The 17,477-nt window shown below is 42.2% G+C and overlaps 1 protein-coding gene across 1 annotated transcript in view; it reads right to left on the bottom strand.

Annotated features, from left to right (window-relative positions):
* Positions 1–17,477, bottom strand: part of LOC143286311 (uncharacterized) — a 44,459-nt gene that overhangs the window by 4,041 nt on the left and 22,941 nt on the right. The window contains exons 15-24 of the mRNA XM_076593850.1: positions 16,080–16,725; positions 14,993–15,101; positions 13,117–14,680; positions 12,205–12,325; positions 10,227–10,394; positions 9,354–9,626; positions 5,053–5,309; positions 3,299–3,512; positions 2,582–2,657; positions 959–1,037 (exon numbers count right to left, since the gene is read on the bottom strand). Of these exons, the coding sequence (XP_076449965.1) occupies positions 959–1,037; positions 2,582–2,657; positions 3,299–3,512; positions 5,053–5,309; positions 9,354–9,626; positions 10,227–10,394; positions 12,205–12,325; positions 13,117–14,680; positions 14,993–15,101; positions 16,080–16,725 (3,507 nt within the window). The remainder of the gene's footprint in view (positions 1–958; positions 1,038–2,581; positions 2,658–3,298; positions 3,513–5,052; positions 5,310–9,353; positions 9,627–10,226; positions 10,395–12,204; positions 12,326–13,116; positions 14,681–14,992; positions 15,102–16,079; positions 16,726–17,477) is intronic.

The raw sequence follows: 17,477 nt of genomic DNA on the forward strand, positions 1-17,477 counted from the left end.
AATAGCTATGGCCGATATCTCCAAGAAGTAGGTAACCTCCCCTTTCCCCCCCTGACTAGCGCCCTCTTTTTCTTTTATGTGTAATTAAACAACAATTTTGTTTGCCGTTGCAAGCTTTTGGTCTCCTTCAAATTGCGACAGAAAGTGGGTGACAACAAACAACATCCTTGATTCTGCAGGTGAACAACTGTCAGAAGGTTGGTCAAAATTCTGCAGTGAAAGTTTCTACTCCTTGTCTTGAAACCGAGCTGTTAAACTTGATCCACTGCTGTGTCAGTACATACTCACTTCAGTTCATACAGTTGATTAACCCCTTGACTGCAAAGCCTTGGTGAAATGAGGTCCATCAGGCATGAACGTGAAGTGCAATTATTTCACTCTGAGTTACTGTTAGTGGCAGGATTGGTTTTGTTTAACAAAAGTAACGCAGTAGCAGCAGGGAGAAATCCAAATATAGGGTGGAGACGGTAATCCTGACCTGTATGCTCCGTTTTATCTCAGTCAGGTGACAGCATCAGCAGCAGTCAAGGAGTTAAACTGTCATCATGAAAACTACAACAATTAGTGATGTGTGTATCCACACACTCTTTGTGACTTTGAAAAATCTACCAAAGCTACAATACTTAGTCAGCCATGCATTTATCTGCACTTTCTACAGACCTACAATACTCAGTAATGTATGTATCCACACATTATTTGAGACAGAAAAAAAAGACAAAAAAAGCTATAATACTTAGCCAGTCATGTATATAAACACACATTCTACCAAAGCTACAATACTTAGCCATGTAAATATCCATGCTTTCTACCAAAGCTACAATACTTAGCCATGTAAATATCCACGCTTTCTACCAAAGCTACAATACTTAGTCATGTTAATAACCACACTTTCTACCATGGCTACAATACTTAGCCAATCATGTATGTATCCGCAGTCTTCCTTATGACTTTGAAAAACCTACCAGGTTGTGATAGTTATGATCATCCGTGTTGCTGTTTCCCACTGCAAGTTTCTCCTGTGTTGCTGCATAATGTACCTGTAAACAAAGGGGGTCAGACTGGGTAAATGCAATACTGCTACTACTACTACTAATAATAAAAATGGTATATATATATATATATCACTGAATCTTGTGCAGAGACAAATTAAAGCGCTTTCGCACCAGTCATTCACACACATGCATAACTCTAAAACTGGAGAAACTGAAGACAAGGAAGAGGCAAGGAAGGGAGACTATTTTGGGAAGAGGTGGGTTTTAAGGCCAGACTTGAAAGAGCTGAGTGTGGAGACTTGACGAAGCGAAAGAGGAAGTTCATTCCAACTGCAAGGTTCAGAGACGGAGAAAGAACGGTGGCCAACAGTCGAAACTAGAAAGTCCATTAAAATAAACTAAAGTGCATCACAATTCTGGGGGTGGGGGTGGGTAAATGCAATACTATCAAGTCCACTAACTCACTCCAGATGAATAGTTTTCTCCCTTGCTTTTCCCCACAGACGACCCATTTATTAGGGTTAGGAAAAAAACAACAAAAAATACAAAACATAAAGTAACTGAATGAAACTTACTGTACCTGACCCACTGACCCCTCTCTTCATGTCGTGTGTACGCCCACACCCCTCCCCCTTCACAGCCCTCAGAAGCTGAGTCACTATCAGTACCTTCTTGCTGGTAGTTTTCTTCACTGCAGATACTTTATTTAACGTTCTTCATCATCCTCGTCAATGTCGAAATCTTCAGTCTGAAGAATTTCAATCGCTTCAGCAGCAGTAAAAAGCCGCTGTCGTGATATAGTTTGCTCCTAAAATTTCCACTTGTATTGCCTGCGATGCCATTTTCGATATGTATGCAGATTAACTTGTCATGTGGTGTACTGAAGTCAAAGGCTTGCCGGTAAGTGTGTTGTTACGGAATCACATGATGAAACTTTCCATTCAACCTTTGCGTGTTCACGATGCCCAGTGCAGCTGCAATTGTTATGCTACCCCATGAGGAAAACGAGGAAAAATTTCCAACTGTCGAAACTGCTCAAGCATTCCATCGTCCGGAGTGATTTAAAATAAAATAAAGTGCAGCACAACACAGCACAGTACACAGTGCAATACAGTGCAGTTTACACTACAATACAGCACTCTCAAAGAAACTGAAAATTAAACTGAAATCTGTTTTGCAAAAGTACTCAGCTTTTCAGCTCTTTTGCCAGCCTCTCTCCCTTCCCCCCATTCCCTACTCTTTCCTCATCCCTTTTTTACTGTTCTCTCTCTCTCTCTGTGTTCAGTTCCTCTCTTTCATGCAGTTTTTTTTTGACAGACTCTCTGCCATATTCATCTTTCCATTCAGGATTAACTCACTGAGCCCTCCACCTGAGAATTGCTCTGGTGTCAAAATTCATCTCATTAAAATGGTGTTCACAATCCTACATATGCATAAAAAAAAGGGATCTAACTTCTACAGAAAAAAAAAGGGGGGGAAGAAATTTCTAGCTCACAACTTTCACACGGGAGGATACTGTTTACACTGAATGAAGCCCTGCTCTCCCTCAGAGTGGGTGGGTTGGTGGGTGGGGGTGATGGCAGACTCACCTGGGGGGTGAGGTGCACAGGTTTCTTGGCCCACAGGTAGCTGTCCACCTTCTCCAGCATGTTGTGGATCACCAGTCTGTGGAAAAAACAAAGACTGTGTAAACAAGCACCAACATTATGGATAATAATAATAATAATAATAATAATACCAGTAATGAAACATTTCTGGTGAGAGGAATGACATAAATGTACTAGTACTACCATCGTTACTTAAAAAACCCCCAACCCAAAACAAGTAATAACAATACTGCAACGCCTACTACTTCTACTGTTGCATATTATCATTATTATTATAATTATTCAAGGCCTTCAAGACTCACTTGTGAAACACACTTAAAAAAAAAGAAAATAAAAAAAGAGAAAAGAATGTTATTGTTAAAACGTGTTCTGTATTTGTTATTATAAAGCTTAATGTTTGAAAAAAAAAGGGCATAAAAACAGATTTGAACCAAGCATGTTCTGGTGGAAAGAAATAGTCTCAGTCACACCTCTATTGTGCATCTAAAAATAATGTTCAAAAACTCACACAAGCGCACACAAACATGCATGCGTGGACACACACACACACACATACATGCATGGGCACAAACACAGACACATACATACACATACACATGCATGGGCACAAACACAGACACATACACACCTCTTATTCCCCCCCCCCCCCCCACACCCCACTCCTACCCCACCAACACCTAACCCACACACACGACTGACTTTTGCTGGTTGGTGGTGGCCGACAGAGCCAGACAGGCCTTGAAGAAGTCAGCACTAAGGACTGCCCCTCCTTCTGCCCCTCCTGCTGTCTCCTCCCCCCTCCTCTCCTCCACAGCACATTCCTGCAGAAGGTACACAGCCTTGGCGGCCCCTATGTGGTGTGCTGCGAGCAGCCCCAGCGACAGCCAGCTCAACGTGTTGTGGTCGTCCGTATCTGAAACAGGTCACATTGACTTATAATGTGCCACTCAATACAACAAAAGATCAATACTCGAAGAACAATGAGGCTAGGAATAATAATACATTGTACTTAATTGGCGCAAACTCCCCACAGATGGGCTCTAAGCGCCTCACATGAAACAGAACGCTAAGATCCAGTTCTGAAAGGTTACTTAAAGTTCCAAGAACTAATTTCAAATCAGCAGGGAAAAGGTCTTTCATGACTGAAGTAACCCAAATTTGGAATTCTTTGCCACTGTCCCTCAGAAATGCTTCTGATCTTCAGACCTTTGAGTCAGATCTGAAAACACACCTCTTCCACAAACATTTCTGTACTCAGCACAATGGATAGTCCAAAGTCTGTTCGCCACATGGATTTTATGCTAGAGATATTTATACTCACATAATCCTGTTTTAGTGCAGTTGATATATCTAATGTGTCTGGGTGCGCGCGTGCATGTGTGTATGAGTGTGTGTGTGTGTGTGTGTGTGCGTAATGTGTGTGTGTACTTAAAAAATGTGTGTTTTTATGGAATGTATTTCTTTTTAATGTAAGCATTATTTACTTGATAGTTTTATTGTTTGATGGATCATGCTTTTTTTGTTCGTTCTGTGAACACATTGGATTGAGCTGTTGTAATATGTTTTTATGTTATGTTTATATCTGGCTCGATGATGTATGGCGATTTGAGCAGCATTAGTACTGGATATTGCACCATAGAAAAGTTATAAATTATTATTATTATCATTATTATTATTGTTATGTACAATAAAAAGGAGCAGAGCGGCCACCTCAAGCCTGTTAGGTGATGGTGAACTCAACTCAACTGTTGTGTACCTTGTTGTGTGAAGAAAGTTACCAGTCTTTGTTCTTAAGTAGATTTAACAGGGTAAAGGTCTCACAGCCTTTTCTGGCCACCAGGGCATTGAATTCTTATTCAATGTGTCCAGGGATCAGCGTAGGAAAGCTGGGTCCACTCTTCTTCTTCCGCTGTTTACAACCTTCTCCAACCAGTCAGGTACCCATCTTCTTCTTCCGCTGTTTACAACCTTCCCTAACCAGTCAGGTACCCATCTTCTTCTTCCGCTGTTTTCAACCTTCCCCAACCAGTCAGGTACCCATCTTCTTCTTCCGCTGTTTACAACCTTCCCTAACCAGTCAGGTACCCATCTTCTTCTTCCGCTGTTTTCAACCTTCCCCAACCAGTCAGGTACCCATCTTCTTCTTCCGCTGTTTACAACCTTCCCTAACCAGTCAGGTACCCATCTTCTTCTTCCGCTGTTTTCAACCTTCCCCAACCAGTCCGGTACCCCTTCACAGTCAAACATGACTGGTAAATTTCCATGCCTATGGATGAACGACTCTTTTTTCTTAGCAAGCAAAGTTTGGATTAAATTCTTTACATGTGAATTTTGCTTCATTTTTCTTTCCAGGTACATGGAATTTCACCTTAATGCACTGATCACAACCACAGAAAGCATTTATCGCCACAGAACATTCAACCTACAATGAATGAATACACCGAATCACTTACCACCTTCTGTCAAAGTATTTTTTGCACCTGCCGACTCCAATGGACTCTGCTCCCCGGCCTCCCCATCAGACCTGGAACATTCTGGGCTGGAAGAAGCATCAGTGTTTTGGACATCTGTCAAATCTGCATCCCTTCCGACCACGGCTGTGCTCTCTGGCGATGACGGAAACAAACACACTTCCATGGGAGCGGAGGACGAGGGGAGAGAGGTGGCAGGGGTGGGAGGTGGAGGGTCTGGAGGGAGGGGAAGGTCGGTGTGTGAGGACGACGCTGGTGCCTGACGGTGGTGGCTCTGTGGCTGTGAGGCGGACTGCTGCTGATAAAGACGGAGCAGGTACTTCCACTCGTCCAGGTTTCTGGGTGTAAATCCTAGAGAGAAAACAAAACAAACTCACACTGATACAGAAGTTGCCATATGTTTCTGGGCATACATTCTGGTGGCTGTAATATGGATACTTATATAGCGCCTGTCCTCGGTCAGAAACCAAGCTCTAAGCACTTTACGAACATGGACTGGAGTCATCTTCACAACAGGCTGCCTACCTGGGTAGAGCCAATGACAGCTGCCATTGAATAAAAAAATAAAAAAAATAAAATAAAGGATATAAAAAATCTGTTAGTGATTCTGTCTTTCACAGGTTGACAAAATTACTCCAAAAGTCACTGGAAACCTTTGACAAAGGCTTTCTATTACCATGACAATTGTACTGCCTGTCACCTCACCATCTCAGTAGTGTGGTGGCCTGATGGTAATGCACCTGACCAGGAAGTGAGTGTACCTAAGTTCCAGTCCCATGTGCAGACTGGATTTTTTTTACTCCTCCCTACACCAGACCTTGAGTGGTGGTCTGGGTGTTAGTCTTTCAGATTATACGATAAACCAAGGTCCCATGTGCAGCATGCACTCAGGGCACATAATAGAACCCATAGCGATAAACAGGATGTCCCTGGTAAAAGTCTGGAGACAAAATTCACTCTGACCTTAAAACAAATACACTTACAGACAGAAAAATAAAAGAGAACAAAGGGGTGGTGCTGCACTGTTCCTGTGGGAAGAGCTGCCCAAAATTTAAAAGTCACACAGAGAAATCTGTCATGACACTACAATACACTGCAATACAACACAATAAAATGCAATGCAATGCAATGCAATGCAATGCAGTGCAGTGCAGTGCAGTGTAGTGCAATACCATACTCCCCCTTCCACCACACACACACTCAGAGTCCCTCACAGAGGAAAGGTTCAAATTTAGAATAGTGACTGACATCCTGACCTGTAAGCTCAGTCTTCTTTCAGCAAGGTAACAACCCTTCACACACACACATACACACAGATGTGTGCAGAGACAATGAGTTATTTTTGAAAATCTATAGAACTGTGATTTGAAAAGGGCAGAATACTTACCATAAGGTGTACAACCATTCAGCAAGTTTATATCATTCAGTTTAACCTCCAGTTGTAAGGCTGTCTGCCATTGGTCAGTTTGTTTCAGTAGCCTCAGGCATCCAGGCCAATAGCTGACAAAATCAAAATGAAAAATTCAATCAATCCGCAAACAAGAAAGACATATAAAAAGAAGTAAACACAAGAACTTTGCAAACAAATAAACTGACATTTCACACAGATTAAACACAAACTACATAAACAAAACACAACATGGATTTTTAGAATACCTCAGTATCGTAGCATTACCAATAGTTCTGACTCAAATGTGTCATAACCCCATGTAATAAATACATATAATGTAAGTGTCTAGTTTAAATCATCTTTGTCTGTTTGAGAAATGAACTTCTTATTTAGTTATCCATCTATTTTTTAGTTAGGCATGCTCTTATGATTTACTGCCACAAGGGGCATGAATTAATCTCCAGTGTCTGGGGCTTGACATTGGAAGGCATGGCCCAACCCTCTCCTTCCAATCAATTCTATCCTTCCCCAAGCAAAGTCAGGTAGCACTGGGTACCCATTCACACTTGAGCGGAGTGGGGAAGATAAAAGAATAGCGCTTTTCTCAAAGACACAGCAACATGCTTAAGGGGGGACACGGCAGTGCAAAAGAGACCAAAATTTCATGATTTGGGTTTTTGATGGATTTTCATTCTTGAACATCTCTTCTATCATATGCATAAGTTTTCCCACTGTAAAGATGTCTTTAACAATGAAAAAATTGCCAATAAAGATTGCTTGCTGAATCACGAAAGTGTTTATTAATAATTTTTTGTTCAATTTCGACACAAGTCGTCAAGTTTCTGGCCTTGACAACATACCTTGGACTTGCTCAATGATGAGTAAACCTACAACTATGAGACTTTGCATGATTGTTTTATGACATTTTATTGAAGTTTTGTCACGAGTATGTATGAAAATATTCTCTGGGTTTTTAATTCATAGCAGTTCCAATCTTTTTACCCATTGTAAATTCTGATGATTTCGCAATACCCAAAATTAAAAAATTCATAAAAAGTACAATATTGAAGAATCAACACAATCTCACGTGAAAATGAAGACAATGTCACTGTGTGTCAAGTCCACATAACAAAAAGTGTCTGCATGCACCACATGGACCACAAACCTGATTTCTTTGATACTTTGTTTGGCGGCCATTTTGATTTGTTTTCATAGCAACAGGTATTCACAGAAATCTAAGAACACTTTTTTTTGTGATCCACAAGTCATGATACACCTAGTAGACAAAAAAAAAGAGAGTTGGAGAGAAGAAAAAAAAGTCGTTATTTGACTGTAGTGTCTGGCCTTAAATGCAGCCTCAAACCCTGATCACCAGTGAACACTGGATCACAAGTCTACAGCCCGACCAACCCCGCCACACCTTTTTCATGCTTGTAAAATTCGCAAGGACATCACCTTCTTGGCAAAGGTGGTATCAAAGTATGTTAATCTGGTTTAGTTCCGGTTGCTGTAAAAAGACGTTTAGCTTCTTCTTCTTCTTCTGCGTTCACTTGTATGCACACGAGTGGGCTTTTACGTGTATGACCGTTTTTACCCCGCCATGTAGGCAGCCATACTCCGTTTTCGGGGGTGTGCATGCTGGGTATGTTCTTGTTTCCATAACCCACCGAACGCTGACATGGATTACAGGATCTTTAACGTGCGTATTTGATCTTCTGCTTGCATATACACATGAAGGGGGTTCAGGCACTAGCAGGTCTGCACATATGTTGACCTGGGAGATCGTAAAAATCTCCACCCTTTACACACCAGGCGCCGTCACCGTGATTCGAACCCGAGACCCTCAGACTGACAGTCCAGCGCTTTAACCACTCGGCTATTGTGCCCGTCAGACGTTTAGCAATCAGCAATGTCTGCACTGGTATGGGACTAACAGGGGCTATGCAGAAATGAGGTCCCATGCAGATGGCATCTTGAAGACTAGGAGAGTAAATGGATAAACTACAAGCTTCTTTCCCTATGCTCTCACAAAGAAAAATCACTTAAAACAAAAGAGAGACAGACAGACAGACAGAACTCAAATGTTTGGGGGTAAATGGATAAAACTACAAGCTTCTTTCCACCATGCCGTCACGAAGAAAAATCATAAAAAGCAAGAGAGAGAAAGAGGGAGAGGGGGAAATAGAGAGAGAGAGAGAGAGTGTGTGTGTCTTTGCTGTGTGTGTGTCTGTTGGGATAGGGGATATGCAAAACAAAAAAATACCTTTCAGTTGATGAATGATATAACTTCAGTGAGAATAGACTGTCAGTGTTTATGTACTTTCCAAGAAGTAGATTCTACTGTGTAATGCTTCACTGGTTTTGTTGGAATCTGATTATGTATTTTGCTATATTGTTGATCCAAATGTAGAATGTGATTTCATGTTTCGTGACAAATATAACCTTCTCTACAAGGGGCAAAAAAAGACAAAAAAAAAAAAGACAGACAGAATGAGCAAGAGAGAGACCAAAAGAGAGTGAGAGAGAATGAGCAAGAGAGACAAAGAGACAGAGAGAATGAGCAAAAGAGAGAGAGACAAAAAGAGAGTGAGAGAGAATGAGCAAGAGAGAGACAAAGAGAGAGAGAGAGAGAGAGAGAGAGAGAGAGAGAGAGAGAGAGAATGAGAGAGAGAAAGAATGAGAGAGAGAAAGAAAGAGAAAGAAGGAGAGAGAGAAAGAAAGAGGGAGAGAGAGAGAGAGAGAGTCAGACAGACAGAGAATGAATGAATGAATGAATGAATGAATGAATGGTTTATTCATCATAGGCCAATGCCCATAAACGATAGGGGTACGTAACAACATAATCATACCGTCACACAAGAGAGAGACAGTAAGAAACCCTGTAACGACATACCTGTGCTGCCAGCAGACTTCCAATGCCTCACAGCATTCTTCGTCCTTCACATGGGACAGGAATCCCTCCAGCGTCTCGTTCACCAGGTCCGGGGGGAACCGGGAAGGGTCGCTGCTGACCTTCAGCCGTGCGTCGCTGGGGATGAGGGACGGGGGGGAGGAGGAGGAGGAGGAGGAGGAGGGGAGGAGGAAGGAGGAGCGGAGGTGGAGGAGGCACCCCAGCACGGCCAGTCTCGCTTGGCTGGAGGCACACATCTCCCTCAGCATCTCCATCCTGGCGATGACAAGAACAGGGTGAAGGGTAAACGTTAGAGTAGAGCCAGTTATGTTTGGATGGACACTGGAGTGTATGCAGCTTTGTTTTACTGGAGAAAATTGTTTTTGTTTTTTTTAAATAGTCCTGTCTTTTTAAGAATGTGTCAAAAAAAAGGAGGCATTCATTTTTTGTCCATTACATGTCAATACATGCAAATATGCATTTGCACCAAACAAATTTTGTGTGTTGTGTGTGGATGCATATTATGCATGTGTGTATTACTGTATATATGTGTGTGTATGTGTGTGCTTGTTGTGCATGCATGCATACATACGTCTTAACATGCAAAGGAAAAAATATGAAAAATTAAAGAAGCAAGAAGCACTTCTGTTAACATTTGTCACTGAACTCCAAAATCAAACCATTTCACCTGCTTGTTTGACTAAGTGTTATTGGCTATGATACTAGTGATGCTCATGATTTTTGTCATTTGAAAAAAAAAAAAAAAAAAAAAAAAGAACAAGAAAAGTTTATTACCTTGATTCCTAATTTCTTCAACGCCAAACAGAACACATAGCCCACACACAGACACCCCCCCCCCCCGCCCTCCCTTCTCACCTGCTGATAAACGGTGTGGCACCAAGACGCTGCACCAGGTACCGGCTGACGATCGGTTGGAGGGGTTTGGCGTGAAGATGACACAGGTGTAAGATGTCTGCCAGCTTCACCTGTCGAGGGACCTCGCTCAGAAAGTCGGTCACCTTGGGGGCATTCAGCTCAAACAGGCTGCACACGGCAACAAGGAAACACAAAAGAAAACCCAATGTAAAAGGTTTCTGAAAGAGTTAAGTGAAAGGTATTAAGTTTAAAAAAAATACATGTATTATGTGCAAATGAATCACCATATAGACAGTCTGGAGAGGCACAGAGACAGATAGAGAGAGAGAGAGAGTGTGTGTCAAAGAAACAGTATGTGCAAATCTGTCTGCCATACATAAGGGGGATGGTTTTCATTTGGGACCATTCTCTTTCGGCCAAAACATTTCTGAACAATTCACAAACCCATGCATATTGGTTGGTGACTGTGTATGTGTACGCATGGAATTGTGCGTGTGTATGTGTGTATCTTTTTTTTTTACATGTTGGCCATCATCAAAACTGACCAGCATCTGTGGCAAAGAAATTAACTCACTCAGGACGACAAGTTTTCTCCCTTGCTTTTCCCCACAGACGGCCCATTTGTAAGGGTTTGGAAAAAAATTACAAAATATACAAAATACTGTGTAAGAAAATGAAACTTTCAGAACTGGTTTATTACGTGTTGAGCTATTACATATAAAAAAATCAAATTTCTCATCTTATTTTTACAGTTTTGCCACATGTAGAAAATACTGCCAATTTTTCACCCTGAATCACCATACCCATGCTCGCTTTCTGCATTAAATTCGCTTTCTTCTTCGTCATCATCCACCTCTTCAATGTCCGACCCTTCAGTTTGTAGCATTTCAAGTACTTCGGCAACCCTAAAACATTGCTGTCACTGCCTTGTTCGCTTCACAACATTCTGAGAAGAGGCCGCTTTGCTAACAGGCTGGCATGCGAGCAGACGACCGGTCAGTGACTTTGTCAGCGTGTGTGTGAGACAGGCCACACATCCCAGACTAACCAATCATACTATTCGATTGTGGAGTGACCCAGAATAGCGCACTCTGCTTGGCTAATCACAAAATCACGTGTACAGCGCATGATGGAATTTTACTTTCGGAGAATGCTATTCCATTCCTTCGTCCGAAACCGAATACGTTTTGTGTAGGAATGCGTGAGCATTCCTTCGTCCGGAAAGAGTTAATGTCTCAGACTAATGACTGGGAGGATGCAGCTTTGAACCCCTCAGAGGTGGGGTTTTTTTTCAGTCCATGGACAATTCCTGTCTAAAGCTGAGTAAACTTTGTGCTCAAGTAGGAAGACTGGGGCCACACAGTTTATACACACATCTTTCACAGTATTGCTAAAATTTCCTGACCATCACAGAAGGAGTCTTCATCTCTCAGCCTGGTTGACACAGGGATATATCATGCGTGCACAGCCTGTCAAGTAGTTCCAAACCTAAATGGACGCCCATAGCGGCATCTTCCTTCACCCGCATCATATTTCATCATCATCGAAATATGCAGAAAACAAAATATCCCAAATTTTGGGCCACAGCAACAACAACAACAACAAAAAAATCCCCAAAACAAGCTGATGGCTTCCTGGCGACCTGACATCTATGATTCCCTGTGGACTGCTGGCACTGGGGTTGCGACAGACAAGCCTTGGTGTGGCTGTGTATAGGGGACTAGGATTGAGTGGCGTGGGAGTAATGCCACTGAAACGGTGCAGATGATGGGGTAGAAAAACAACAACAAACCCAAACCAAGCTGATGGTACCCTGTGGACTGCCATGGATGTGGCTGTGTATGGGTGGCTGGGAATAAGCAGTCTGGAAGTAATACCACTGAAAATAACGTAGATTAAAAAAACAAAAAAACAAACAAAAAAAAAAAGAAAAAAAAAAAGAAAAAAAAAGAAAAGTAAAAAAACAACAAAAGCTGACCTGGCCACATGGCCGAGGAAGGCCTGTTTATTGGGCAGGATCCAAGAGCGCAGGAAGTCTAGGGCCCCGGTGACGTCTCTGTTCTGGACCTTCTCCCACACTGTGTCCCCATGACCCAGGGCTGCAAACATCATCATCATTATTATCATATACTTCTACTACTACCAACAGATAATGATGATACTACGGAATTATAATGATGATAATAATAACAACAACATGAACAAGTTTAACAGTCATAATAACACTAATAATGATAATAATAATAATAATAATAATAACAATAATAATAATAATGATCATGATGACAATAATAATCATAATAATACTAATGAAGGTGATACTACAACTACTACTACTGCTAACAATAAAAAATAATAATGAAGATAATGATAATAAAAATTATAATAGCAATAATGCTAATGGGTATCCAGGTATATACAATGCGCTCTATCTCCTTACCACAAGACCATGATCGTGACAATTAACACCAATATGGGAAGAAAAAGGTTACAAAAATCATTATATAAAGAAGAAAAAGAAGAAAAAGCAACAAAAATAATAACAATAATAATCATAATGGTTATTTATAATGTGCTCTATCTCATTAACACAGGGGCCCAGAGCACTAATAATTAACATCAATATGAGAAGAAAAAAGGCAACAAAATCTAAAAACAGAAGGAACAATAATACTAAATAAAGACTTGCAAACAAGACAGTTGGAATGCAGCCCTACCACTTAATTTACACAGTTAGCCACACTGCAACAAGAGCGTATCAGGCTTTTCTGAAAACCAAGCACTTTACCACAAGGCCATTAATACTGCTATTAAAACAGTCAACAGATAAAGAAAGACAGCCAAAAAACCCTGTCAAAGACAACAAATAATCAAACACAAGAAAGTTTACCTTGACAGCAGGAGATAAGGGCGCGCCATGTTGCGTGCACCTTGGAATTGTCAGCCTTCATCAGCAGCTTCCGCAGTCGCCAGAGGGGAACAAAGTGAAAATACAGGCGCACGAACAACGCTCTCTCTTCATCGTCTGTCACTCTCACACCACCATTATCACTGGAAACATGTCTCAGGTTCTCTGAATCATGGCACTGCTTCGTTAATTTGCCGTCTTCCCTAAGGCCGGAATTCTGAACACCTGGGGCTGAAAAATGCTCACCAAAGTTCTGACTGGTGGATTTTGTTCCCAACTTCTGCTCAGCACTGGAAGCGGCTGAACACTGGAGTGGATCACTGGGCACCACAAGGTCACTGCTGTTCTTGGCACTTGATGGGTAACTGAGTACAGTGTTCGATTCCTGAGACACATGATGGAGGGGTTTTGGATCCAGTGAAGGCAGATTTGGCAGCGTGTCAACGAAAGACTTCAACGATGAGGGGACGGATTCTGAGATGTGCTCTCTGTCAATGACAGTCTGGGTTTCTGAAGTGTGAAGGCCAAAGAATGATGCAGCATTTCCAAAACACCCACACTCTAAGCAGTAAGACACTAAAGTGGAAACTTCTGTATGCCGCTGAGGAGACAGTTTAAAAGGATCTGTAATGTGACAAACCTGAGACCAATCTGTGGGTGACTCGACTTCAGAGTCACTCAATGCTTCATCAGGGGTGCTTTTTAAGGCAGACTGGACATCATTTTCTCCGGACACTTCAACACTGACTTTGTGTTCTGAAGCATCATCACCACAGCCATCATTGTTGGGGAATTTGCTATCAGACTGGTCAAAATGGCTTTGTCTGGTGGATGTTTCTTCACACTCAGCTGTCAACCCATCTTTAACTGTGGCACAATCATGCACGTTAGTGGGAGAGCCATCACGATGGACGTCATGATTTGCAGAACGTTCAGCATCATCACGCTGAAGAACAGTAACTTCCCTGTCCTGAACTTGTTCCACTGGGTTCACAGCATGCACAGCACCATCACCTTTCTCTTGACTAGACACTAGGCCACTCCTTTTGCCTGCCTCTGGGCAGTTGGGATCAGTGAATCTGCCATCAGCGTCAGACCCGACACAAGAATCAACTCCCCTGCTTTGTCCCAACTCACCGTTCACACTGATCCTTTCATTCTCACTCATCGAAATTCTCAAGCTGTTCTGTTCTTGTCTGGAAGGCGATTCACAATGTTTCAGGTCTGCATTTCCAGCTTTCCCTTTCTGTTGCTCTTTCTGGCGCTCCGTTTGCTGACGATGCAGCTCTCGGTGATAGGCTTCAAGGGTTCGGTTCAGTTCTGTGGCCCATGTGTTCAGCACGGCTTTCAGTGTGGCCTGGTTCAGCAGGGTGACGCGGTCTCTCAGCTGTGAGTGTGTGATTTCCGTCTGTGTCAGGAAGGGTTCCAGGCTGATGGGACAGGATGCAGAGACCTCGGGGTTGGCAGAGGTCAAGGCGTCGTCATTGGTGAAGAGAACGTGGGTGATATCGCTGTCGTCTTTGGAGGGCAGTGACGATGAGAAAGACTGAAACATGTGCATCAGGACACACATACATACACGGACAACAGACACGAATACACTCACACACACACACACACACACACACGCATACACAATCACATGAACACACATTCAAAATCATGAAAGCTTGTGAAAAAATTGGAATGGTTGGCAAGAATGCCTTTTAGTTTATTCTAATGAAACACACATGCACATGCACACACTTTGACGCCTCCTTGAAACAGGAGGTGAAAGAATGAGAGGACCAATCAAAATTTGGGAGGGGGAACACGTTGACTTGACAACTATTCATATAAAAATGATCCAGGAATTTACCCCAGTCCCAAAGGGTGGGCTCCCAGACAGTGGTGACCTGGAAGCCAGCAAGTTCTTCTCCTTCACACGGCGAATCAGCGACTTGGTGGTCGTGCTGAACTTGGTCACTCTGATGGCAAAGACAGCACAGAATACTAAATACCAATATAAAATATTTTCATTAAGATTCAGGCCTAAACCTCAAACTGAAGTATAAAGTAATAAACTAGTCACACACAATCAGTTTCAAAATAATATAGTGCTTGACACTGACATGCAAAAAGTGATTACTGTAATGACAAAAAAAAATAATACTGATACTAAATTCTATAATTCAAGTCATAGTGGTACACAATCCTTTTAAGACATTGTAAATGCTAAATGCCCATTACACAATACAGTCTCCAGGATGGTTTTAAGGCACTGTAAATGTTGAATGCCCATTACACAATACAGTCTCCAAGGTGGTTTTAAGGCAGTGTAAATGTTGAATGCCCATTACACAATACAGTCTCCAGGATGGTTTTAAGGCACTGTAAATGTTGAATGCCCATTACACAATACAGTCTCCAGGATGTTTTTAAGGCACTGTAAATGTTGAATGCCCATTATACAATACAGTCTCCAAGATGTTTTTAAGGCACTGCAAATGTTGAATGCCCATTACACAATTCAGTCTCCAGGATGACATGAGCAAACTGAATCTAAACTGGCATGTCCAGTAATAAAACTCAGGCTGAATGTAAGTCATCCCTGTCATGAAGACCAGGACAAAGCCAATTCCATCTTCTTCAGTACCATGGCATAAATGACACAGCACGTTGTCAACTCTTTTATCTATGAATGTAAGGCAGTAGCATCCAATGAAAAACAGCATCGACACAGAGTGGAATTCTCTTTTCTATGAGTTTTTAATTACTACAATTGGGAAACATTTTTTGTTGGTGTTGTTGCTATTTTCCTCATCAGTTCACACACACATACACAAACACACACTCACAAATACAATTACACACACACACACACACATGCGCATGCACACACACACACGCACACATGCGCATGCACACACACACACACAAAGGAAACAGTCATCTCTGCACCTCACCTCTCTTTAACAGAAGCAATCCTCAGCTTGGACGCTTCTGTGATCATACTTTTGACCGAGGACAAATCATGGACGTTCCCCCCTCCCTCCTCGCCCTTCAGAGATGCTGGCGCCACACCAAGAGCAGACAACCTCTCAATGAGAGGGGGGATAACTTCGCTCTCCGCCTCTGCAACTCTGAAGGCCAGCTGCTCACTGGGTGTGCCCGGCCTTGAACCAAACAGCGCCTTCTCCTCCAGAACTGTAGCATCGTCAATATCTTTATCATTTCCAGCATCCGCATGCTCTGCATCGTTGTCAAAAACGTTGTTCATATCTCCATTCCTGGGACTCTGATCATGTCCATTGACTCTCCCAGAGGACAGGTGAGGCGGCACTGACTCAGAATCGCTGAAATCCGTGCCATGTGCCGGAGCAGCAATTCTTTCAGTGTCTTCTCTCAGGTCAGTGCTCTCTGTAGCCTCATCCATGCTGATGACGTTCGTTGGTGATGACGTCTTCTTGAGACCGGACGAGTTCTCTTCAAGTGTCGCAGGAGTCGTGTCATCCATGGTACCGTTCTCCTCTTCTATGCTGTCCATCGTTGCTATGGAGATGATGTCAGGATCAGTGTCAGTCTTGAGGGACCCCGTGGGCTGTGCAGTCTCTGTTGACATCAATGTGTGCAAAATTGCATGTAATCGTTCTTGCTTTTTTTCAACAGACACACACTCACATGTGCAAATGCACATGAACTTGCACACTCATGCACAGATACACGCACGCATGCACACACACACACACACACACAAACACCATATTTATCTTAAAACATACAATATTCATTAAGCTTTTTAAAAGTATTTGACAGCCTTTTGTATAGCTGTCACCTTACATATTCCCCATGCACTTTTGACTCGTGTGTAAACAAAGTGAGTCAATGTACGTAATATCCCAATGTCTGTGTGTGTGTCCATTGTAAACTTTAACATTTGCATTTTCTTGGCTACTGCAAATGGAATAGGAACCAAACCAGGAAGGATGGCGGGCATAAATAAGGCCTCTGAAACCACCCCCTTTTTGATTTTGCAAGCAGGGTGAAAGGTCAAAGGTCAAGACCATTATTTGGTTGAATGCTTGATAGTGACAGCAACATGTGTTCATTTACATATCATTCAGGCATTTTTTTCCTCAAAGTTAGTGCTTTATAGATATAGTCATATACACTGACAATTTCAAGATTGTTTTAGTATTTTCACTAATTAAGATTTGTATTTGTTTTTCATATTTGTATTTCTCTTTTTTTTTTTATCACAACAGATTTCTCTGTGTGAAATTCAGGCTGCTGACCCCAGGGTGAGTGCGTCACTACACTACAGCGCCACCAATTTTTAAAAAAATTTTTCCTGCGTGCAGTTT

Source organism: Babylonia areolata, chromosome 10 (assembly GCF_041734735.1).
Source record: "Babylonia areolata isolate BAREFJ2019XMU chromosome 10, ASM4173473v1, whole genome shotgun sequence".
In the NCBI taxonomy this organism is placed as follows: Eukaryota; Metazoa; Mollusca; class Gastropoda; order Neogastropoda; family Buccinidae; genus Babylonia; species Babylonia areolata.